This window comes from Rhopilema esculentum, chromosome 11, assembly GCF_057945365.1.
Source record: "Rhopilema esculentum isolate cy_ngs chromosome 11, ASM5794536v1, whole genome shotgun sequence".
Taxonomy (NCBI): Eukaryota; Metazoa; Cnidaria; class Scyphozoa; order Rhizostomeae; family Rhizostomatidae; genus Rhopilema; species Rhopilema esculentum.
This window is the reverse complement of record NC_142825.1, coordinates 9,492,543-9,517,588: the sequence shown is the minus strand read 5'-3', so window position 1 is coordinate 9,517,588 and position 25,046 is coordinate 9,492,543. Positions and strand designations below refer to the sequence as shown.

At 36.6% G+C, this 25,046-nt stretch overlaps 1 protein-coding gene across 2 annotated transcripts in view; it reads left to right on the top strand.

Annotated features, from left to right (window-relative positions):
- The window catches only part of LOC135694043 (uncharacterized), a 29,907-nt gene extending 5,023 nt beyond the window's left edge, over positions 1 to 24,884 (top strand). For both annotated transcript variants that reach the window (XM_065212687.2, XM_065212685.2), the window contains exons 2-23: positions 2,792 to 2,882; positions 4,404 to 4,678; positions 5,659 to 5,782; positions 6,460 to 6,519; positions 7,417 to 7,474; positions 8,408 to 8,448; positions 9,313 to 9,398; positions 9,889 to 10,181; positions 10,787 to 10,954; positions 12,041 to 12,195; positions 12,539 to 12,617; positions 13,530 to 13,608; positions 14,094 to 14,161; positions 14,931 to 15,874; positions 17,035 to 17,161; positions 18,184 to 18,434; positions 19,085 to 19,161; positions 19,784 to 19,920; positions 20,634 to 20,694; positions 22,010 to 22,103; positions 22,582 to 22,692; positions 22,874 to 24,884. In XM_065212687.2, coding sequence (XP_065068759.2) covers positions 2,792 to 2,882; positions 4,404 to 4,678; positions 5,659 to 5,782; positions 6,460 to 6,519; positions 7,417 to 7,474; positions 8,408 to 8,448; positions 9,313 to 9,398; positions 9,889 to 10,181; positions 10,787 to 10,954; positions 12,041 to 12,195; positions 12,539 to 12,617; positions 13,530 to 13,608; positions 14,094 to 14,161; positions 14,931 to 15,874; positions 17,035 to 17,161; positions 18,184 to 18,434; positions 19,085 to 19,161; positions 19,784 to 19,920; positions 20,634 to 20,694; positions 22,010 to 22,103; positions 22,582 to 22,692; positions 22,874 to 22,987 — 3,493 coding nt within the window. In that variant the 3' untranslated portion in view covers positions 22,988 to 24,884. The remainder of the gene's footprint in view (positions 1 to 2,791; positions 2,883 to 4,403; positions 4,679 to 5,658; positions 5,783 to 6,459; positions 6,520 to 7,416; positions 7,475 to 8,407; positions 8,449 to 9,312; positions 9,399 to 9,888; positions 10,182 to 10,786; positions 10,955 to 12,040; positions 12,196 to 12,538; positions 12,618 to 13,529; positions 13,609 to 14,093; positions 14,162 to 14,930; positions 15,875 to 17,034; positions 17,162 to 18,183; positions 18,435 to 19,084; positions 19,162 to 19,783; positions 19,921 to 20,633; positions 20,695 to 22,009; positions 22,104 to 22,581; positions 22,693 to 22,873) is intronic.
- The last annotated feature ends 162 nt before the right edge of the window (positions 24,885 to 25,046 follow it).

The window sequence follows — 25,046 nt, the reverse complement described above, 5'->3', positions numbered from 1 at the left end:
CTTTACTAAAATACCATTGAATACACGCTACTTTACATACACTACAAAAACGATACTCCGGGGAGCATCAACTATGACCAGGGGCGGACTGGCTAATTTTTTTGGCCCGGGCAAATTTTGATCAAATCGGCCCACAAAAATAGCAAATAAAAAACTCCTCGGAAAATGCAAGAAATGTTAGTCTGTAAGGACAACAAGTTTTTAAGTTCAGTAATTTTGTGCATGGATGAATGCTGGTTAACAGAACATGTTAAATAAGTCATTTGCTGACTAAATAGTAAATAAACAAAAATTTTAACTCATTGGTTTGACTTTCTTTCTAAATACAGTAACTTATATTTTGATAATGTGATCGTTCTAGATGTCATCTAACAGGTGTTTTAAGTGGAAAAGCTTCTATCACACTCAACTTGTGACAAATAATTTTCTAATCCTCCGGAAAACCACAATGATTTTCAGCAGCCCAAAAATATCGATTTGTCAATTTCTGACCCCTAAAAGAAAACATGGGCACCCTTGTTGATATTTTATCGTGTAGCACCATACCCCTGTCGGGCGGGGGGTCCATTTGACTTATGATAGTATATGCCTAATAAATTTACCATAACTTGTATGAGTTTATTGAAAGGAGCAAGAGCAAGACCCTACTGTTTTTTGTGACGTTGTTGGCTTTTGCTTGATAAAAAAAGCCACTCTACTGAACATTGTCCAGTTCGCGCACGCGCAATGGATTAATGGTTTGGATTTGGCGTCAATTTATTTCCCATATTCAAATCTTCAACAAACTTTCCTAGTCAACACCGCGAACGAAATGGAAACAACGTGAAAATTCAATTCGACCAATAGCAGAAAAAGGCATTTCATTAGTAACGATGAATCTTCTGATCAGATTAGCTTTAGTTCCGATAAGGAAAGCGATGTCAGAGAGCACGAGGACGGTGATTTTGATGAACCTAGCAGTCCTAGCCACTTTTCAATAATACACTCTAATTCATACGATAACACGGTTAGGGCTATGAAAAGTGTAACAAAAATTTTGCGGCGACAAAAATGAATTCATAATTTGATGGTTTTGGAGTACTCGCGTGTATATTTATTCTTTCCCAGAAAGTCTCTGAAAATTCAAGGCAAACAGATTAATGCGTGGGTATACTTTTTTGCCTCGCATTCACTTTTTAAGCTAATTTATTTTTTTGCACTTTTATCAACCGGCCCTTAAACCGACCGGCCCTTCGGGCGATCGCCCGAATAGCCCGACCAGCCAGTCCGCCCCTGACTATGACTATCCTTAGATGGATAAATGATACAATACACGGTCGTACTTTCAACAAATACTCAAAGATACAATGGGAGGTGTAGTTTGGTCTATAGGAAGTAAATATTGATCGAATCATTTAGTTTCAAAAGATATATTGTGATATTCAAAAAGATATTTAGTTCCATCTCGTTCCATTTTTTCTGGAATTTTGGGCTTGCGCTGTCTGTCTCACTCTTTTGTCTCACTATATTGGAGTGCTGTTTGTTTCACTCTTCTGTCCACAAAAAGCTTCGCATGATACATTAACGGTTATTAAAACTTTTATCGTTGTTTTGGTACTTTTTTTCTTATTTTGATTCTTCATTTTGTTCTATTAGTAGTCGATGATCCGGAGAATTGTTTTCAGTACGAATCAAGTTCAATCTACTGTAGTGAGCAAAACATATAATGAATGCGATGTTGAAGTTAGGAAAAACTCGGTATATAGTTCTTCCTGCCCATTCTAAATGCCTGTGCAGGTGCAGTTAGATGCCAGCAAGCAGAACATCGAGGGGTGCCTGTGATAAAACCTTTTTGGTGCTTTACGGCTGTATAAGTGTTTTAGCTGTTGATCAAATGAGATCAATTTTTAGAATTTTTAAATGTTGACCATATTACCTTAAAGGGCGTTATAAAATATCTCAAAATGTGCAAAATCAGTTGAAACAGTTACAAATTGGCTGAGATATGGTCACAGTAGCACTGACTTCTTCTCATAAAACCACTGTAATTTGGTTGATAACTTGATGAACCAGGCCAGAGTCTATTGAAAACTTGAAATCTTTAATTGCTCATATTTTATCCAATTTTGGAAATATTCAACTGATTTTGCACTTGAAGAGGTATTCAATGCTGTTATTTCAGATTATGTGATCAAGATTAAGAACTTCTGAAAATAGATTTTTGATGACGTCACACTTTGGTTCCTTTTTGGAGAGAAAAGTTTGCTTAATTAGGATTCCCGGAACAACACAATAGAAGTGTATCTTATTTCCGGAACAACACAATATATGTTTGTTTATTTCTGTTGTCAATAAAGCAAGGAACACATCATCGAACAATTGCTATAAACATGAATGCATTTTCCTATCTTTAGTCTCACGTCAATCGATATTGTTTCATATATTTTTAAAACTACTGAAGGTATACCTGTTTTTGTGCAATATCTAGCGTCATCATATTGTGAAATTTCCACTGACCTTTTCAATGAAATCAAAACTCCCTACAGCTGAAAGCGTGCATACTTGTGATTGTTGAATTTATAGTTGGCCAAACAATAGGCATTATGCAACTCATCTACTCATTGGCCAACAATTGAATGACAGATGGCTTAAGCCAATGCGGTGCCTTTCGATTGCCTTTAAACAAATTTATCTAAAATTTCCATTTTGTTTTTACCAATTTTGTTCATTTTTACTGTTAATTGTGACCTAATGAAATAATAGTTAATACTAGAAGTACACAATGTTACACTCTTTCTCTTCTTTTCCACAGAAAGTTTTATTTGGATCAACAGAGACGTGAAGACGCATTTGACCTGTCTGGACCTCAGCATCCAGAACGCGATCACCCAGCTGTTAGGCCGGTGAGTTTGATAGTTTCAATGAACGTTTCAAAGGCATTACCATTCTGTATTCCACTTTATACCAACAACTGCATAATAGAAAACGATTCTGCACCATCTTGTACCATTTTAATAAAAATGCCACGTCACGCAGTTAAATTTATAGCTGTAAGTTTTTCTTTTATTTGAATCCCTAACGCTACGATGTGTTTGGCTTTTAACGCATTTTTGGCTTCTTTGTGTCATTTTCTTAAAATTTCCTATTTATTCTTTGCGCAAAATTTTGATAAGGTGAGTGAATTTGTTTCCCACTTTGAACCAATGAATTTTGCACGTTGATACATCTATTGCACATGAAATATGGTGGTGAAGCAGAAGAAAATGTAAAATAATACTTGAATGGCATTAAAATTAATGGAACTTCCAGTTATAAGTACCTCGAGGTTCATTTAGATCAAACTCTAAATTTAGAAGATCATTTCAATAATACCTACAAACAAGCTATTGGTCGGTTAAACCTATTGAGAAAAATCCGATAACTTGTTGACTCTGCAACTGCGGAAGGGATCTATAGAACAATGATAATGCCGATTTTTGGATACTGCGGGTTGATATTCTTGGCCAGGTCTCAGTCTTAACAGCACAGAATCGAAAGCTTTGAACCTCCAAAATGTACTCAAAACAATACAAAAATCGCCCTGCTCTTGGTTTTAAGGATGTTTAGCCCACCAAAACGTTTTAGCCCCATCAATCTGTAATATGCTCGGCAGTCCTCGGGTTGAAAATTGATGCAGTAATTAAACAAAGAGCGTGTACGTTAGTCTTTGATAAACTACAGCAAAATGTCTGCGATATGATGAGACTTCATTAAGAAAATACATAGAAAGAACGCAAGAAATAAGAAACTATCAGCAAGTTTGCTGCTAATGAAAACGGAATTCGATCGAAAGTAACTTTCTTTCTTGGCTGCAAAAGAGTTCAGTAGCCTGCTTCTACGGGCAAGAAAAATTGAATCCCAATTTCTTTTTAGACAGTTTTTAAATAGCCATTTTAACAACTTTTAATTTTGTAAAAATCGAAGTTTCGCTTGTATCTTTAATTCTTTTTATCTAACTCTTTTTATCTTTACATAAAAAACTTCTCTGTAAATTTCAAGCCAGCAGGATTCTAATGATAAATTGAAAGGAAGAGAGAAAGGAAGCATGTAAAAAATACAGGGTATATCAATTTGAAGGGTACCTTGAGTATTTACCAGAAGAATCTCGACCACATCCTTTCTCTCCATCGGAATCCCTTAAGTTGATCAGTGATTTTGCAATATAAAAAGATGACCGTTTTAAAGTTAAGAAGTTCGCCTATTTTTGACTTGTAAAGCACGTTCTCAGAATATGGAAGGGCCGAAGTAATCTGTGTCTCTCTTATTCCTACGTCAATGTCACAGCTAGATATTTGGCAATAGGTGCATACGACGAAATACTACAGGATATAACAGGTATTAATCTACTATATAACCAAAACTCAAATTCTTATTTGTTTTTACAGGGTTCCTCTTTGGCATACGACGGTCTTCACGATCGCAGTCTAAAGCATTACTACCGACAGAAGAATGTAAAACAACAGTTGCAGAAGATGAAAACAGTGGGTGGAGCTGGCGGTAGAGAGAAGCAAGTGAAAAAGACTATTGAACGAACAATGCAAAACTACAACTACAAGTTAACGCCGAACACATTATCTCCATATGCAATGCCGCTGATACATCCGAAAGATACCTCGCGAGAAGACACTGAAGTGAGACACAGGAAAGGTTCAAAAAAGAAGTAAGATTCGTTTTAAAATCAACTGCTTCTTGAAGTAATCAGATGGTTCTGGGTTGCAAACATAGAAAACCAATCGAAAAATTACTTTGGTTTCTTCAGGGTACTTATTATTACCTTAAAGGGCCAAGTATTGTTGTTATGATTTTCAAATAAGAACAGTATCTCATTCTTGCATTTAGTTTGGTAAGGAGCTCTATTTGCATAAATGATGATAATTTTATCCTGTTGGTTTCATCTCAAAGCCATACGCTAGGCATAATTAAATTTTTTTATTGTTTTTGGTTGCATGAAACCTCCAAAACTTTTTGTGGCAAATGAGTGCAGGAAACCTCTTGAAGTTTCAACCTCCTTGGGCTCGCATTCTCTTAGTGTCTACACTCTCTTGTATAAGAAGGACAGGCATCATTTTCAAGCCATTTTCAAGCACTTCTGATTTATTTACTTTGTAATTTTTCTATTATAAGTTACTGTAATTAAAGTACGATTTTGCTAAACGTACAGTTTATTTTTTGTCTTTATTTATTTTGGCAATGATATGAAAGCATCATACTCTGATAATTATAATGCAACATCATGCTCTATATTTATGCAAAAAGGTACTAAACATTTAAAAAACCTCTTTTTAACTCACAGTCACCAAAAAGTTTGAAACTGAAGTCGTTGAAAATTTAGAAATTATGAAGAATAATAAAAATGGAGTTATTTTTGGTTGTCTCATTATTAAAAGCGATAAAAAATAGTTTTTCAAAGTAAACCGCTTGTATTTTGACAACATTCGTCTTGTAATTTTTATTTAAAGACCAAACCTGGTATTTTTTCGTTATTGTTGCTACATTTACTTTTATAGGTAAGGCATATGTTTAAATTTTAATGAAATAATTGAATAAAGGATTCAAAATGAAATGAAAACATTCCATCTATATCTATGAATAATAAATGCTAGTTTTAAATTTTGATTATGTATTGTCTGAATTTTGCAGAAAGCATCCCCGTATGGTTGTAGGAAAATCTCCCAAAGTCAGTCGACGTGCACCCGATGAATTAGTATCTCCTCATGAAAAGGAGAGGCTGGTAAACATGGCAACAAAGCTCATTGTTGCAACTGTAAGTGATTAACGAGGAGCCGTGTTTCTTGGAAAATAGTTTTATTTGCCCAGTATCTATCCTGCTACACCTCGCACTATGAAAAGCCAAAGAGAGTCGACTTGGACCTAGCAAATTATTGCCTACAGCTATTTCCTGCTTTAAAAAGGGCTGTTTATTTCATGATCCACATTTACAGTCCCGGCCACAGCTTTATGTGGCAACAAGCTTCACGCATGCGCAACAGCTAACTCCATCCTACTTTGATTCAAGATTGTTCTGAGAAAGGGTAAGGGCGGTAATCCTAGCACTGTCTGTCCAGTTCCATTGCTATAAAGTCAGATTCTTCTCTTTTGAAGTAAAGTTTGATGCTTAATACAGAAGGAATGCCGAACGAGTGGCAGTCGTCATTGAAATACCGCGATGATTAAAGAACCCCCCTTTCTTTTTCGAATATGAACTCATCGTATTAACTCTCTGTATAGGCGTAATGTCTGCGATTTTATGCTACTATCGTCATGCTATATGGATCAATTTTAATTTCTAGCTTTATATTATTATGTAACAATCTATCCCTATTTCTTTGCAAACGATCTCTCGTATGATAAGGTTAAGTAGATACTGTCTTTAACAAGTTTTTGTTGCAAGACAAGGCGGTTTTAATAAGAAATTGTTTCTGATTGTTTTTCCATCTGCAGGAAACCATAGCACTTCCACAAAATGTTAAAAGAACCAGAGGAAACCAGACCGATACACGGGTATGTCCCTCTGTTTACGCTGTCAGTATTTCTTTGGAAATGCTTTGCATGTATTGATAAAAGGGAAGTTATTCTATTGAATAATAAGTCTTAGGAATGGTCCAGTGTATGACAGAGAGTTTTAAGTATTTCTAGTAAAGAAATGTGTTATATGAAATTTAAACTTCTGGGGACAGTGTATTACTCGCGTGCCAAACGCATGTATGTAAGGAACTATCAGTATATATTCGGACACCAACAAAGATTTCTTGGTTTTTTATCAAAACAAAAGCTGTTCCTTAATTTATGTCCACGTTTTGCAACTGAAATAGAACATTTCTTCTCGATGAAATACGCATGGGCTGTTTATCTCGAGAAATTTTTTGCAATGATTTAGCCATCAATGCTGAAATACCAACCAGTAGATCCCGACAACATACCTGTTCATTGTATTTGATATGACAGTTTTTGGAGAAAAGTGCAATGATTTTTTACTGATAAAAGCAAAATGTGAAGCGTGTTGGCTCCTTCCAAGAGGCTTTGGGAAGTCGACCTTTTTATCTTCACAGGCATAACAGAACCACGTGTCAGGTTTCCACCGCTTGACAATGTATTTATTTTTGCAGTTGGTAGTTTTTGCAAGGCACTAGATCTAGGCGATATTCACTTATAATTTTGAAAGATATCGTAGCACGACTACTTGTCTCTTTCGCATTAACTGTCATCACTTGACCAGGCTATAGTGGCCTAGAATAAAGCACTATTTGGCAGTTTTTCGACAGGAAATTACAGTTTGTTCGTATGTTAAAAAGTTCTGGGTCGTAGCGAACTAAAAGCTTACAGTGCATTATGAATAAACATTTCATGGAAAACACCCACGCACTTCGAACTGTGGTGAATGTTGTTTTTTACTTCAAGGAAAGGCTCCCACTTGTCTCTGCCGGTGGTATTGAAAGGCGAACTAGCTCAGCTTCTGGTGAGTTGATTGCCGTTTGAACGCTCGTTCTATGCTCTACCTCTTTTCTAATTTTCTTTGCAATTTAAATGAATATATTTTACAAGCTCCTCCTTAAAGTCAGTTGTTATCTTCAATAATTCCAGTGTATGGAATTACCAACTCCTTTTGTTTTTCAAGTATTTATCAAGTCTTTTTCATGTAAATCTTTCAAAAACCAATAAACACTCTCCATTTCAGGCATTTTACCAGATCCTTGCTATCTGTTTTCTTGCCTTTGTGTGCATTGATAACCACCGGTCGAAGAAGTAATCGATCAACATGTATTCAATATTTTATAAGAAAATATTCTATAGCATTACAGACTATGTGTATTCTGTTTTTCTTATTCAGCACAACCAATTACATTATTTTATAATTTTCTCGGCTACTCTTGAATGCCCAACGGATGCACCGTCCTTCTGCATTCAGGCATGCCATTTTTGCATTTTAGGTAGCTTTTAGCATTTTATATAATTTCCTTTTGTAAAAAAAATTTCATTTTTTCTGCTCTTTAGAAATTTTTTCTTCATCTCTAGACTGCATCAGAATTGTGTTTTTGTTTTCATTTGTCTTCTTGTTGTTGTTGATAAAAGCCCTCTTTTATTAAAAATATTTTCGAGAACTTGTTGTTGTGTTTCATTTTCTGAAAATTAACACTGAGAACGAACAATGATATTTGCTTTGGAAAAGAGTCATCGTTAACAATTGATGCTTCAATATAAAATAGCAAGGTGACATGACATCTTCATTTTGTATCCAAGCCTCTTTGTCAAATGACCTTGGATACCCTTTCGACCTTATGAGATTTTTGAATAATCAAAATTAGGAAAGGATTGAGTTAGTTTGTATTTCAGCAAAGATTAAATTTCTTTTCCTGCTGCTTGTTGCTTCATACAGTTTGCTTTGTTCTAGATCCAGGCCCAAGAGCTACCCCGCAACCTCCTAGATATAAGGTATGATTCCTAACGCATGTGTCAAAGCTGTTGTACAAATGTAGTTATTTATTGTGTTTGTGCCATTGTCTCTTGTCAGTATTAGTAGTGCCCCTGCTTAGGTAATCTAGATTCGTGCTTAGGTAATTTAGGTTCGTGCTTAGGTAATCTAAATTCGTGCTTAGGTAATCTAGATTCGTGCTTAGGTAATCTAGATTCGTGCTTAGGTAATCTAGATTCGTGCTTAGGAAATCTAGCCCTTAATTTTGAAAGACTGGACTCATTTTGTTTTCATTTTCTGTTTGGTTTCATTTTCAGAATATACTAATGTTTCGAAAAATATCATCATTAAAAAAGTTATTCCGCTTTTTACTTTCTAGCCGTCCTTGAGTTTCGTTTCGTAAATTCAAAAAATACTGTGAACCATTATCAAATATTCGTTTTGAAGTCCAAACTCATGATTAATAAGTAAAGAGAAATCATACACAGAATGTCTATCAAAAATTATTTTTTTTGTCTAATTTGGAATGAGAATTTATGAAATGTGATTTTTAATATTTCATCGTTATCAGTTGTTACAATAAGAGGGAATGTTATTTAAAATTGTTGTCCGAATCATTAAGTAAACTGTGCTAAGGGTCAATTTTTACCTATTTCTCGAAAAACTTCCAATTTTTTCACATTTTGCAAGATAATTTTGTAGACTTTGTTTCAAATAGTACTGGAAGTTGTCAGGCCGTTCCACTTCCATGTGGCATCTTCCGGTGCTTAAGGGCAGGTGAATAATGTGCAATATTTTATAAATTGTCTTTTCTGTCAAATACTTTCTATGAAGAAATGTATTATCAAGGAGGCGTAATATAAAGTTATTCATTTTGCTGAAAGGGTTCGGGAAGACACCCTGTTGCGAGAAAGTGGAACGATTCAAGTTCTGGTGAACTTTCATTGGACAGTACAATGGACAGCGTTCGGTAAGAACTTAAAGAGAAATAGCTGTTTGCTTATTATGGCATTAGTCAAACTCCAAACAGTATTAAGTATTATGTTTTGGTTGCGAACAGAATTTTAAAAAGAAGGGAGAGAATATGTGGGAGAGCTGCACAAAGAGGGAAGAGCTGATAACGCGGCCAGCAACGACTGTATTGTGTAATTCTTTGATCTTTTTTCGTGTCAAAAATTTAAGATTTATAACAACTTATGTTAATTCAAAGAGGACTTCAAGATTTCATAGCGTCTTTTTTCACAAGATGTTTTTATGTTATGCAGATAGGTTCAACTTGTAATTGCTACTCTTGATAGACGCTTGATGACGTATGTCCTTTCTCACTGAGAGCTCTGAAAGATTTGATAGTAAAACGTTAGCATTTAGTAATCAGAGATTGACATTGTTTTTTAAAGGAATGATTTATTTTTGGTTGTTGATTGTTGTTTTAACGCGTCTCTGCTCTCTACTGTCAACAGAAGCCAGATGCAGCATCTGAAACTCGAGACCAGAGGTAATGGCTACTTGGTATCGCAGAACAATCAGTCCCCTCCAGCCTCACCAGATGAAAACAGTTTTTTTTCTAAGTCGAAAACGCGACCAAAAAGTGCTGGAGATCAGCTCAGTCCAAATCAAACTGACTCTGATTTGGACGATTTCTATAATCAAACACCACCGAATGTGTCGCCTATGACGTCATCTCGACCAGCGTGGAAAGACACGGATGCCGCCCATTCAGTTGACAATGCAACACAAACAGTGGAATCTAAAGGTAAAATCAGTAGCTAATGATGCGTACACATTTTTAACTCCAGCTTGTGCTCTCTGATGCGTAACTACTTATATTTAAAAGTCACTTATTCCCTTCAGCAGCTTTAACAACAGCTTTAACTAGATTGTTCAAATGTTTCATATAAAACTTTGCAATATAAGGATAACAATAGTATTGATTTGCGTAATGCATAGAATTCGATTGACAAACATGAAATTCAGCTTTTATCTACATTTAGTCTAACCCAGGCCCCTTAAATACCAGAATACCAGATCTATAGAGGAGCTTTTTGGCCTAAGAGCGGTGGTACCGGCAATTGCGTCCTGAAATGTGGAGCAATGGTACCCACTGTACTACCAGAGTAACCTGCAAATAAAGGGGTTGAGTCTCAGCTTTTTAATCACAAGGTCTTATTTCTTTTACTCTGATGAAGCCCGGTATGCCGGGGCGAAATATTAGTATATTCTTTAAATTTAATTTATTTTGAAAATTTTATTTCGTGACATTGGATTCTTGTCGTCGTATTGCTTTGTTCCTGTATATCTTTCATGCGGACAGCCTATCCTGCGGTTCTTCCTTCTCACACATCTTATTTCTTTGCCTAGGTACCCAAACTTTGGATGACCCACAGTCACCTGTGCAACATGCTCCACTCAGACAAGTATCCACTGGAACCTCTTCGCGGTTCACCTCGTTTGACCACTCGTTAGAAAGTAGTGGAGCACAGGTGGAGGAAGCAGTCCAAACGACATCACCGGAAATTAGATCACAGGGTACATATTTTTCTTAGCGATTTAGCACGGGCTTTTAAGCCTAGTATTGTTAATAAACCATCTCACTTCAAAATGCTTATAACTTGCCTTTGCAAGCAGGTCTTTTTGATGGCTTGTTTTGAATTTTGGCAGGCAACGTATTTCTCGAAATTAAAGATTTGTGAAGAATTTTTCTGGAACTTTTAACTTTTATCTGTTCAGAGGCAACCTAACCTTCTTGTCTGTTAATTTCGGCTTAATGATTTTTACAGTAACGTTAGAGTCAACAGGAAATTGGACATAAACATAAAGTCAAAAAATGTAACCGGATATTAACCATAGAAATTTGACTAACCGGAGCAGGACCATGTCGAAAGAAAGCCTTGTCTCGTTGTTCCTATATGTATGTGCTGTAGTAGATCTCAGCAAATTAGAGAAAATGCTGCTGTTTCATTTAGTTATTCGCTTTTAAACGGACTGTCGCCCAAGGGAAGGCTAATCTCATCCTCTGTCCCGAGCCATACCTAAAACACAATTCCACACTTGTTAGACTTTCGATATAATCGTAGGATGTGTATATCAGCAAGATGACAATACGTTTAAACTGGTCAGCCTTTTTATTCGTTTTAACGGAAGAGCAACTCGTTTTCACGATCAGTCGGAACTGTAAATGAGCTAATGTACATTTCATTTAACGACGGACAGACGAGGGACAATTCAGTCTTGTAAATGGCATTCAAGGTTTCCATCAAAACAAAAGGATTTCCAGGGATTCATTGATAAAACAATAGGGTTTCTACCAAAGATATAGAAGATTTTTGTGTAGTGATTTGCCCCTCGTGAACAGAGAGACAAAATTTGCTACTGCGGCAGTAGTTGCTGCTGCCTTTTGAAACACAAATGGGCAATTTCAGGAAGGAAGAAACCACGAGCCCAATCAAATGTTCATCGCGCACCCATCTTAAATGGCCTTCTTTTCTGGTAGAGGAAGAAGTGGGGGTGAAAGTTGGTTTTTTAAACACTTCAGGGTTGCTGAAAAAATCTTTCCCTTTACTGAAAATATATTTTCAAACTTTTATACCAGTTTTTCTCTCCATTTTGTTATAGTTTTGCCTTATGAAATTTTCGTGGTCACCGGCGATAAACTTGGAGCGGGCACTTCAAGTGACGTGAAAATAAACTTATTTGGTCAATATGGTGATTCGGGGGAAAGACCTCTCATACGCTCCAAGTCTAACAAAAATCCATTTGAAAGGAAACAGGTAAATTATCTGTTTATTATTTACAAAAATCCTATTTATTAAAAATTTCTGATCTGCAATTTTCGCGATCTGCAATTTACCCAGAAGATTTTCTTGTTATGTAAAGTTTTACTTTAGGATTATATAATGTCTTTGCAAGAATATTTAAATTTGATGAGGACTAGCATGCGTGCATACTCTACGGAGGAGTTCTTCTCCTCCGTAGAGTCTGCACACAGGCTAATGAGGACATGTTATGGGATATGCAGCGAGGCCTCGATTTATAGGACTAGCAAGGCATCTATCATCTGCCTTTACACAAACGACGTATCGATTTGTTATCCTGTTGCTACTCATTTTGCAGGTTGATCTGTTTATCATCGACTCAATATTCCTTGGAGAACTGAGAAGCATACGTATAGGACACAACGGAACAGCCCTCGGTATAGTAACTTCAACTCGTTTCATAGCTTGCCTTCTTCCTGATTATTTCCTACTATGCTATTTGTATCATTACCTAAAAACAATGTGGCTGCTACAGCTATTCTGTTATAAAGGCAGGGCTGACGAGGGCCATGCCGGGCCCAGGGGCAGGCAGAATACATGGGGCCCTTCCTACCCAAAGAAATAAACCTTAAATGCGTGTTTAAAATGCATAAATTTTTCTTTATTTTTTTTCATTCATTTTCGTAAACCAATGTTAAACTTTCTAAATACAGATGTTATTTGTAATTACTAAGCTATTAAGCGTCATATTATAAATAGAGACATTAATATTATCAGCGGGTCCCTTTTTGCTTACAAGGCCATAGGCGATTGCCCCACTTGCCCCCCCCCCCCTCCTTCTCAGTGTGCCTTTGTAAGGGTTCTTTAAATATTAAGGACAATATATTTTTGTCTCTAAGCCGGGCTAAGTTTTTTTAACCCGACTTTTTTAAGCCGGGCTAAGTTTGCTATGAATCATTTAGGTTTTGTCCTTATTTTCTGTTAAATTCCCTTATATTACTGCGGCCTGGTTTCCTTGTTTGATCAAGGCTCTTATGCCTCGGTGTTACTGTGTCCCTCAGTATGCCACACCCATCTAGATTTGGGCTGATAGCAGCTAAATCTGCTTGTCAGCGGTCCCTGCTCAGGCAGCTCAAATAGATTAACAAAGGATTGATGTATCAGAGAAACTTAAATTTTAAAAAAGATTTTGTGTATCAAAGAAACTCAAATTTAAACCAAAAGTTTGTTGTTCCAAAGAATCTCAAATTTACAACCAGTATTTGGTATTAGCAGTTTGTATTGCTAAGCAAAGTTTCAAATCCTAGTTAATCCTGTTTGAAACTATTTCATTTTTTGTAATTTTCAAGGAACTGGATGGTTTTTGGATCGAGTAGTTGTAAGAGAAGGAGAAGACGCTAAAAGAGCTTTTGAATTCAAATGCGGAAGGTTGGTTTGATAAGGATTATATTCTTTCTACTACCTGTCATTTTTAAAACTACTAAAGCCTATGCTCTTTGACGTCCTCACTGTATGTCAACTTTAAGTAGCTTATTTGCAATATTTAGCAGAAGAAATATTTAAAAAACATTTTTTAAGTAACTTGCAATTTATATTGCTGATGCCACGTGTGTTCAATTGGGCTTGTACGATTTGACTATATTGAATTTTGAGTGTCTTTGAGTAGCTTTGCTGGTTGCAAGTATCTTTGATAATAACACCGTTATGACTTTGATAATCAGAGACAAATCAATCTGTACTTGTTGAACTGAATTGTGATGGTTTAGTTAGATAAACTGAATTTGTTATGTTTTGAAGCTATTACTCAGTGTTCAACATTAATACAGCTGAAAGTAGGAAAATTCTTGATTTTAATTACTATCCCGTCTTCATTTTTCAAGTTTATGGTTGATAATGTTTTATCTATCTTCCAGGTGGCTGTCGGCCAGAGATGATGATGGACAAATTGTGCGGGACCTGCCACTGTCGAGCACCTTACAAGGTGATTTTTGTAGTTTGTCTTTGTTGATAGCTATACGAGAGTTTTTAAGTGTTTTTCCTCGAATGCCCTTCAGAATCTCTACACGCGTAAAATCTCACAAAGATTATCTAACCGCGGGTATCTCCGCGTGTAATAAAAGTGATTATCCAGAATGGTTCATATTATAACCCATGTTTATATACTTTGAGCATAAGGCAAATTTATCCCTGGATGCCAGAGTCTCCATTATTTAGTCTCAGACGAAACTCGGAACTAGAAACGAAAAGGAAAGAAAGACTACCAAAGCAAGCCAAAACGTAGAGTTAAGATGTAAAAAAAGAAAAGCATCTTAAAGAAGTTCAAAAGTGGAAGAAACTAATCAATCGGAAACTAGTCATCGGAATTTATATTACATTGGTGAAGGGGTATTACTTTACGATGGAAGAAATACGAGGGTATGATTAATTTGCAGAATCAAGCTACTCGATTATTCGTACGCAATTTGATATAAACATGATAGCTCAACGTACCTATGACGTACTGTATTTCTCAAACAGGCAAAATTGTACGAGCTGTCTGGAACAGGGATATATTTGAACTTATCCTTTGAGTTTGAATTTCAATTTTGTGATTTCCTGAACTCAATAAAATGACAAGATCGATGAACATTGTTTCAATAATCGGTGAAGGTGATTGCCTATGTTAAATTATTTGTGTACACGTTTATGTGGATAATTTCAAGCAGTACCTACACTCTATTTACTTCGGGCCTTTACTCTTCTTTTTCTAGGAAACGAAGTTCCAAATATAAGCACCTCTAAGCGAACATACTTCAATTATCGGCCTGATTCAGCAAGCTCAAAAGAGGGAGAGAAGAAGCAGTTCAGACCGCTATCGGCTTCTAAGAGTTCAAATGCAGTGCCTATCAAGGCTGTACCGTCTGATGACAAGAAAAAGGAAGACCGTACGAAACCGAATCGACAGTTTTTCTCAGCAGATTCTACCGATAGTTCGCCATCTGAAGACGAAATATCGACTAAATCGAGCGATAAGACAAAAAAACAAACGAAGGAAATAGACTCTAAAGAGCAGAAGGGGTATGCAGAAGTCGGGGACAAGAAGGGTCGGCAAATAGAGAAAGGAAATCCGGACGAGATTGCGTTAAAGGAATCACTTACCCACGAGCAAATGAATGGGGAGAAAAATGAGACCAAACCAAAACGTCGAACTAAGAAGAAGAAAGAAAGGAAAAGATCTCAGGAGAAACTTGAAAGAAGTCGAGAAGAACAAGGGGACCAAAGTGATTTAGTAAATTATGATGCAAGTGATAAAAAGGATTTTCCCGCTGAAAATGATACTGGAGACCAGGAAAATGAGAATACTGAACCTGATTTTGAAGCGGTGTCTGCATCAAAGGGTGAGCCTCAAACGGAGGGTGAGAATATGAAAGGAGAAGCCAAAGAGAAAAGAGGGATGGCAGAGGAAGAAGAGATTACCCCAACAGAACAAGATTCTATGCAGGCAGAGAATGTTGCAAAGGAAGAAGCCGATGATTCTGATGACAGGAGCAGTAGCAGCTCAAGTGGTAGCGAACTGTTTAGTGTTTCTTCTGATAGTACGAGTAGCAGTGACTCTGAGGAGGAGGACAAAGATGAAGAAAGGAAAGAGTCAAAGAACGACTCAGATGAAGAAGAGGAAGTAGAAAGAATTCCAAAGGATACAACCAAGAAAGAGGTGATATGAATTTCAATTATCAAATTGGTTTCTTTGCATTGATAATGCCCTTTGCATTGATATTACCTTCCGGGTTTATCGACAAAACGTAATACTTGGTATCTGATATTTGATGCTTGATATGTCATAGTTGATACTTTTTAAGTTGTGAATGATATTTGATATTTTTTTTCTTGATTCTTTAAACTTACTACTTGTTATTTCATACTGAATACCTGATATTGGATAGATATTTGATGTTTATGACTTGACACTGATATTTGATATTTGTGTCTTTATGCTTGGTACTTGGTACTTATATTTGACACCTGGTACGATGTAATTGAGACCCTGTTTACACGAGACCTGGACCAGATTGGATCCAAAAGTATCCGGATAGTTATGGATCCGATCCCAGGTGTTTACACCGGATCCGGTCCAGATGGTAACCATACGGGATCACCTCTGAAGGCAGTCCAAAAGTATCCGGATAGTTATGGATCCGATCCCAGGCGTTTGCACGGGATCCGGTCCAGATGGTAACCATACGGGATCACCTCTGAAGGCAGTCTAAAAGTATCCGGATAGTTATTGATCCGATCCCAGGCGTTTGCACGGGATCCGGTCCAGATGGTAACCATACGGGATCACCTCTGAAGGCAGTCCAAAAGTATCCGGATAGTTATGGATCCGATCCCAGGCGTTTGCACGGGGTCCGGTCCAGATGGTAACCATACGGGATCACCTCTGAAGGCAGTCCAAAAGTGTTCTGATAGCTGATCCAAAAGTGTGCGGATCCACCTGTTCCGCTGTAAACGCAAGGCCTATCCGTACTCTTTTGGGTCCGATCCGGATATAATCCACTCCCGTGTAAACGGGGTCTGATACTTAATATTTTAAACTCGATTCTCAATACATATAACTTGGTACTTCATACATGGTCCTTTATACCTGATATTGGGTAGATACCTGATACCTATTACTTAGCACTTATTTTTATATTTGTTACTTTGTACTTGATATTTATTACTAAATACTAAGCATTTGATACTTTGTATCTGCTTCTTGATATCTGGCAGTTAATGTCTGATTCTTCTCACATTCATGTAGGCAGTGTTTCTCTAAAGTATAAGTAAATGTGATATTTGTTACGAATTGAAATAAGCTTTTTTCTCTGACAGGATTCTGATAGTGAAACACGCAAAACGTCGGCTCAAGATGATTACATGGCTGGCTTTATGGCTGCAGTCAAAGCTCAGCAGGAAGACAAGCATAAGGAAGAACCGAAGGAGTCGCTTTTCACTAAAGGTATTGTTATTGATTTTTGAATTTTTCTTATTTTACTTTGTTTACTTTGCCTTCTTGGGCAGCTAATATTTTGTAAGTTCACTTCGACTACTTGCCCTTCTTAAAGACAACAACTCTTGCCACCAGGTACTTGATGATTGAGACTTAAGGCAAGTAATCTTTTGCCAATCATTTTATCATACTTTGTTAAGCAATTACAAAAAGTTATTCTTGACATTCATGAAACGCCTATCTTTTGGTTTTTTCACTTTGGCTAATTAACATTCATGGGACACTTGATTTTTTGATGTCGATTTTATTTGACTTTCATAAATTGCATATTAGGAATGCCAAATAATCTATTTTATGCACCAAAGTCTGTTATTTTGGTTTAGAATGTGACAAAGAGTTTAGCCAATTAATAGTGCTTACTTGTCCATAGTTCCTCGCCACTCTTATTTTTAACAGCCCTAGAGGAGTTTCTGTAAAATAAGGCTTTTTATTAACAACAAACTGTTTTTAATTCTTTCTTGTCTTTCTGTCACCGTTGTTACTCTTCAGCTAGACTTTCTTTGGCTCTATGAGACTATATACCACTATGAGAATGACTGCATATACATTCTGATCTTTCCTCTTTATGAACTTTCCAATATGATTCGCTACAAAGCGTCTATCATACTAACTCAAAAATATCTTGGTCAAAGAGAATTAACGGACTCAAGTCTTGTTGTTCTTAATATAATTTCAAAATCAACTCAGTTTGCATTGAAATTGAACTGCATTGAAACAATTATATTGATCCTCTGGTAGCAAACAGCAGGTTGGTTATGATTGGCTACCTATTTTTAACTGTCCTTGTTAGCACCAATTATTAAATTTCTTCAAAGTACCATCAGGCAATGTTTTGTGGTGGCATTCTTGACTCTAGGTTTTACCTAAAAGTGAGATGTTTCTCAACAGTGCGACTCTAATGCGTGTATTTGCAGAATTTTTCTGTTTTTCCTTTGAAAATAAACCAATTCCTCGTTGAAATGCTGTTTTAGGCCCAAATATCCATCAAGCAGCTGAAAACGGGGACTTCGAGCGAATGAAGGAGCTAATAGCCGAGGTACCTGACGTAAAGAGCAAGCCAGACGAGCGAGGATGGACTCCCCTGCATATTGTCTCTGCTTTTGGATATCTTGATATTTTGAAATGGTTGTCTGTAAATGGAGTCAATCTCTCAGAAGAAACACCAACAGGGTTCTCTGCGATTCATTTGGCAGCAATGAACGGACATGTGAAATGCCTCATGGTAAGCTTAAAATTATTCAGATCTCTATATAATCATTTGTTATTTCACTGGCTTGTACTTCCACTATTCGAACTACTTGCAATCAATAGAAGGAAAATTTTTGTTAGAATCGTTTAATCAGCTCTCAATGCTGTTCTGTACAACAACTTACATTAAGCTTTAGTTAATAGTGCTCTTTATTTAAAAAAGTATTATTCGACCTTTCAATTTAGCTACATAGTTTGACAGAAATCGCCAGTTTAATATCCAGTTATTAAAAGATTTTGGCAAACCGGCGGCTGAGATATAAAGAGTGATACTTCGAAACAAATGCCCTCGAGTTCCGCAGGGACAGTTAATTTCTAGCATCTTTAATTCACCTCCTCCCTATTTTCTTTAAATAAGAATGCAAAAACTTATTTTTGGGACAGAATAAGCCAGACGGTCCGTTGTTTTTCCGATTCGCTGAATACCTTTTGGACGTTAGTTATAAGTTTAATGTAGCGAATACCTTTGCAGTTTAAATCTCATAAGCGAAGATGGACTCCTCCTCATATTGTCTCTGCTTTTGGGTCTCTTTACATTTTGAAATGGTTGTCGGGAAATGAATTAATAAAGCGAATGCCTCTGCAGTTTAAATCTCGTAACGTTGTCAAAACGCTTTTGTTTAGGTATTAGCTGCTATGGGCTGTTCTCTGAGTTGCCGAACAGTTGATGAAAGTACCCCTCTACACCTCGCTGCAATGAGGTAAGTACCTGCTAAATCACCCTCTTTCATGAAGTCAGAGGTAAGTACCGGTCAGAGGTAAGAGGTAAATCACCCTCTTTCACTAGAAGATCTGGTTTTTTAACAGGCATGAAGTAAACAGCAGTTATGTCACTTAAAGGCTATTTAAATGAGAACTGCATTAATAAGTGATTTTAAGAATTTATAACGACAAGAAGCATGTGATGAAGCAAACGAACACTTGAATCTGTTCGAAATTTATATCAAAGGTCACTGGGGTAAACAATTATGTCATGAAATGCATATATGTATAACATGACTCACGTGTTAGAAATCAATCCATTGATACAAGAGGCAATCTTTGAATTCACAGAGTAAATGAAATTATCTCTTGGTACGATGAAAATTGCATCCATGGTCCGTACAAACTTCTTAGGTTTGAAATGTTTGTTTTGGAATGGCAGCAATTGAGATAAAAAGAATAATTTGATCAAAATCTGAAAATCCCTTTACTAGACAGACATCTGGATAATGTTAGCATTTTGTGGCATCTAAAGCAAATAAACTTATAATTAGCCCCTACTCGACGCTCTGGAGCCCAATATAATTTACGCTTTGCCTGAAAGCTTTTTTCAACTTTCAGTGGACACGTTGAATGCGTGAAATGGCTTTTAGCAAACAGAGCAAACCCAGATGTACATGATGCTAATGGAAGAACACCACTAGACTTAGCAACAGAATATCAGCATGAAGGCTGTGCCGAGCTTCTTGATTTGATGGGTAAGTGACGGTATAAATTGGCATGCGCACGTTTTAAGGTATCTTTTCGTAGATTTGGATGCATTGATGACTTGTAGAATGGTGTTCGAAGAGCTGATATAGTCTTTTGCTCATTGTATGCAAAGTTTGAAAAAAACACATGTCTATAATTGAAAAATAACGTGTGAAAAATTAATTTTTTGTCTGGAATTAGGATGGGAAATGGTCTTAAAAAGACCTCGCAAACAATAACAGCGACAATTTAACTAGATTCATTTGACTAGAGGTTTGAAGGCTTTTAGAAAGAGCCTCCACAAAGACTGCTGTTTTCATAACTTCGTTGTTTTTCAAGTGTGATCTTTTCTCTGGATATTGGGTGCCCTAATCATTTGGTATCTTCGGTATTCATTTCAGACTGCTTATGTACTGAAATATTCTAGTAATTCTTTTCGAGTGTCCTGAGGTTTGAAAAGCTTTCCAAAAGTACTCTAAAACATTGTAAGGCCTCGGAAGATCTCTTTCGAACTCAGTGTTAAGGGGCCCCCATCTTAATGTTAATTGTATTTCTTTGTTTATCTGAAGATTGCTGTTAACTGGCTGCTGGCTCTGGTGATTGCAGCAAGCATAAAACTTGTACTTCGTGTACCTTAGAACTGCTCTGCTCTTTAAGTTCTTGAAAAATTTTTTCACAAGTTGTTATGTATATGTCAACCATCATTTAACTTTCATTTCAGCCACAGAAATGAAACGAAAGGACAGTATTATTTCAAAATTAAGGCATCCAATCATGCAGGAGTGAGTTTTTTACTGTTTTTTGGCTTTTAAGTGATTTGTGCTTTAAGTATTGTCCTTTGGCTGATTCATCAAATAAGTAGCAATGATCAAGTAGCTATGTTTAATATGTTATAATTTTAATCCTATAACTCAGTGCGAGGATGGCTCAGTTGTTAGAGGCGCTGACTACAGACCCAAGGGTCTGTGGTTCGAGTCCCTGGCATGACCAAACTTTCACCCAGAGTGGCGAGAGTCGCCAGCTCTCTGTAATTTCAGGCATAGGAATCACGAGGTGTGGTCACATCGAGAGGAAGGACCAGGACACTGCTCGATAAGCATAGCTTCTCAGTGTTCTAAACACTACCTTCGGATGCTAGGTAGCAACAAATACAAAATTACAAATACTGCCTTCTTCTGCCACCCGTCAGTGTGTGAGATTGATAAAAAACGAAATGCATGGCTTAGGCAGACAAAGAATTAAATTGATTTTTGCCTACAATCATGTAATAAATGTCTTACACCATATTTTGCTTTGAATGACTAAGGATTTTAAAAATATATTATAATATCTGCTATTTTAGCTGTTTGGACGTTTGTTTTGACGGAAAAAATTACGTCACCATTGCTTCTCTATTAGTACACATAATCTCTTTTCTGAAACGGTCAAGAAAACAGTTTCATTAATAACTGTGAACAATATATGCCACGTGGTGCTCTACAACGGCGGTTTTTAGCTCCTATCCTGTTTAAATCTTTATTTACCGTAAAAGCCCAATCAAGTCTCCAGGTGCTTCCTTGATTCTAGAAGCTATAGAGGGAGTTTACCAGAGAGGTGGCTTACTAGAAAGGGGGGTTGTCAGAAATGGGGGGGGGGGTCATTTTATAAATTGGAGAGTACCAATGCCTTTCCAGAGTTTTCAAGACTGTTTCCGAAGACTTGATTTTTCATTTTTTCTCTTTGCAAATTTTTTTAGTTCGAAGGCTGTGTTTCACACCACAGTGATGGTCGCGAATGGATTGACTGTTCTAAGAATACCTACTTGTCAGTACTGACGGTACTGACGGCTGCCAGAGAAATATAAGGCAAAACCTGACAAATTTGATTTTATGATACACGCCTTTACAGTTAAGAAATTTTATGCGAAAAATGTGACTCTAACTCACTTCACTTCTCTTTCTTTTAAGCGTGAAGTAAATGTTTCTTGCAAATGGACTGTACCCATATATCCGTTGCTTAATCGCATGCGGGGCAAGTTGCTTGAGATTAGCCCAACACCCAGAGGTTCCTTTCATTATCAACAGTTAGCTTTTACGTAATCATATGATATTATTTTAGTCACAATGAGCAGATGAGTGGATCGTCAAAAGGAACAGACAGTGGTGTAGGGGGTGTTGAAAGTGGAGAGGATGCCTGGGTCAGTGATGCCGAGGTTGGTCCACGTTTACTTGTATATTTCTCTTATAGGAACAATCCTTGTAATAAAGCAAGTCCGTTAATCAGGTCTTGATGAGCTATAAATTGCTTTATGTGTACACCTCATTTTGTTTCAAATATATCTCGTATCAATATTTGTTCTATTCACCGATACTTCGAAATCTGCAACCTTAAAATTTACTAGACTAAAGGCAACTGAAATGGGAATCAGGTGATATTTAAAGGCAAGAGATGTTGAGGTATTGAAATTGATTTTTGGATAGCCTGAAACTGAAGCGCCAAACCCCAGGCTCCCTAATTCACAGAGGCCTAGAAGTTTTGACTTCTTTTCATAAGAATTTTCATTTCATAACTCGCTACATGGCTAAATCTCAGCCTTTGCTAAAGTCACCTGATTCGAAAGCATGTTGTTGGTCCAGACAAGTACAGTCTATACAGACTTAGCTGTAGTTATGACTTTCTTTTAAAACTAGGATGAAGTAATCGGTAGAGGCGAAAGAGTACAGTCGGCGAAATCAAGGAGCGATTCAGCAAAGTTCAGACGGAAATCTAAGCAAGAAGAGCGAGCAATGGAGGAGAAAGAGGTCAGTATTGATTGTTTTCACTTCAATATTTTTCTGCTTGAAAACAGATTTATTATCTTTTTCTTCAAATTATTTCCTGTTAACTTGATTTGTATTTATTTTATATAATGTCTATTCAGCATTAATGTATATATTAATAATATCAAGTGATTAATGTTACGATTTGTTTATCTCTTGATAGGAAAAACGGAAATTGTATGACAAACAAAGAGAGAAAATGCAACGACGTGAGTCGAGCTTTCTTGACAGTATTCGGCAAGACATAGATTTAGATGACAATGATGACGATTTCTAAATAATTGTAAACTTTTGTAGATTAATTGGGTTTTCTTTAATCACAGGGTAGTTTATGTTCACATGTAAATGATCACAGCCGTTGCAACCGTAATGAGCGTAAATTTTTTGGTACTGCGGCTGCAAATGATCAATCTGCCATAAACTTGCAATGAAAATAATACTTCGCCTATAAATGATGTAATTCTAATAAAAATTTTATGAAACCCGCTTTGAGCAAATAAAATTTTCATTAAACCGCTCAAAAATCCTGCAGGAGGCTTAAAATTGTTTTTAATACACTTCAATCCAAATATAGCATGCCTTGCTTTGTTCCGCCAAAATGCAAAATTTCCCAGAAAGAGGAGCCAACATACTATGGCGAGGGGCTTTAACCCCCTAAGACCTTCTCCTGACACATGGCTTTTCGATCTTATTCTCTTGCTTTTAAATTTTAAATTTGTAAACATAACCTGTGTATTCTTAAATACATTTTCCACCTGTAATTAGATTGAACACAAAAGTATACTTTGTTCTTTGTGTTAGAAAACATTTATAAATAATGTTAAATTTTCCCAGCGTTATCTTCGGAATCTATCAAGGCTTCTTTGGTTATAGTTGTAAAACCTCATATTTACTACGCAAGCCGAAACAAATGTCTCACAAGATAATTCTTTCTTTGAACTTATTAACATTATATGTTGACGCTTCTCTGGTTTAAGTTATGCTTGATCTCTATACTCACATGTATTTTTAGCTTTCCACGACTCAGATCGAGATATTGTAAGGAAAATGATATACCATCAGTACCCTGGCACTTCTAAAGGATTTCAAAGTTGGAAGGAAACAGGTTGTGAAGGAAAGGGCAATAAGGTAGAAAAGGGGCATTTTCTCAAAAGTCTTGGGCATCTGCCCCTTGTGCCCTGCTCGCTCTGACCCCCCTTCTAGTATCCCAATGCAAATGCACTCTTTTTGTCAGCTGGGATTGGTTTCAGACGCCAGCGAACCTATTGTCTAGGATCTACGTCGTCCGAAATAGGATAGGGAAGGTGAAGATTTATGCTTTCTCTACTTTGACTTTCGTTTGTTATTAGCATTTAGCTTATTTCAAGCCATGTTTGAAGATTATGACAGCATAGAATTATCTATTTGACCCTGGGATTGAGAATTATCTAAAAATAGTTTATATTTTTACACGGAGGGGGGGGGAGTAACTTGTCATCTTGTTAAAATTTGATTAATCAAACGGTTCGTCAAGTGAAATTGCTTTTGCTATAGGTCTTAGTCATGGTACGTAAATGGCTATTTCGAAAAAAAGAATTATTCTTGGCTATAGTAACGTTATACCTTTCATAAATAGAACCATGTCTATTTTTTATGCAATAGAATCATAAAACGTTTTTTAAAAATGTTCTAATTACTTCGTCAATTGCCCCCATTGTTAAGTACAAAGGGTAACTCCAAACGGTGAAAATGGCAATTCATGGCAATTTATCTCAAGATTGGAAACTTTTTTCCGTGTGAAAGAGGAAAGGAAAAACCACCCATAAAGTTGGTTTTGCTTCCTCTCCACTAGCCTTGATACCAGAGCCGCAGAGAAAGAGACGGTCAACCAGTGGTCGCACTACCCATTCTTAGGGCCTGTTTATGTGGGGATTGCCGCTACTAGTCGAATAGTATTCCGTGTTGAATATACAAAGAACTGTACACTATAAGACGATTATTCACAATTTGCTTGTATTTTATTTTTGACTTTTGCTAACAACGTTAATCAATCTATTTATGTATTTATTCCAGTTTTGATTGTAATTAAGCCGTTTTTCGCTTCGCTTTCAAATCAGTCATACAATTTGTCACACTCATTTCAATTTCTTTGGTAAGAATAGTCAAATAGACTTTGGTGAAATATAGAACTTTTATTTAAATCTGTTACTGTGACGTTTTTCATCTATGTATGAAGTGACGGATTTAAGCGGCAAGGGTTGGGGGTGTTAGATAATGGTTCGATTTTGGTGCCAAACCCTCCGGATGACTGGAAAATGATGGAAAAGCCAATTTTTAAAATTCAATTTTTAGCTTTA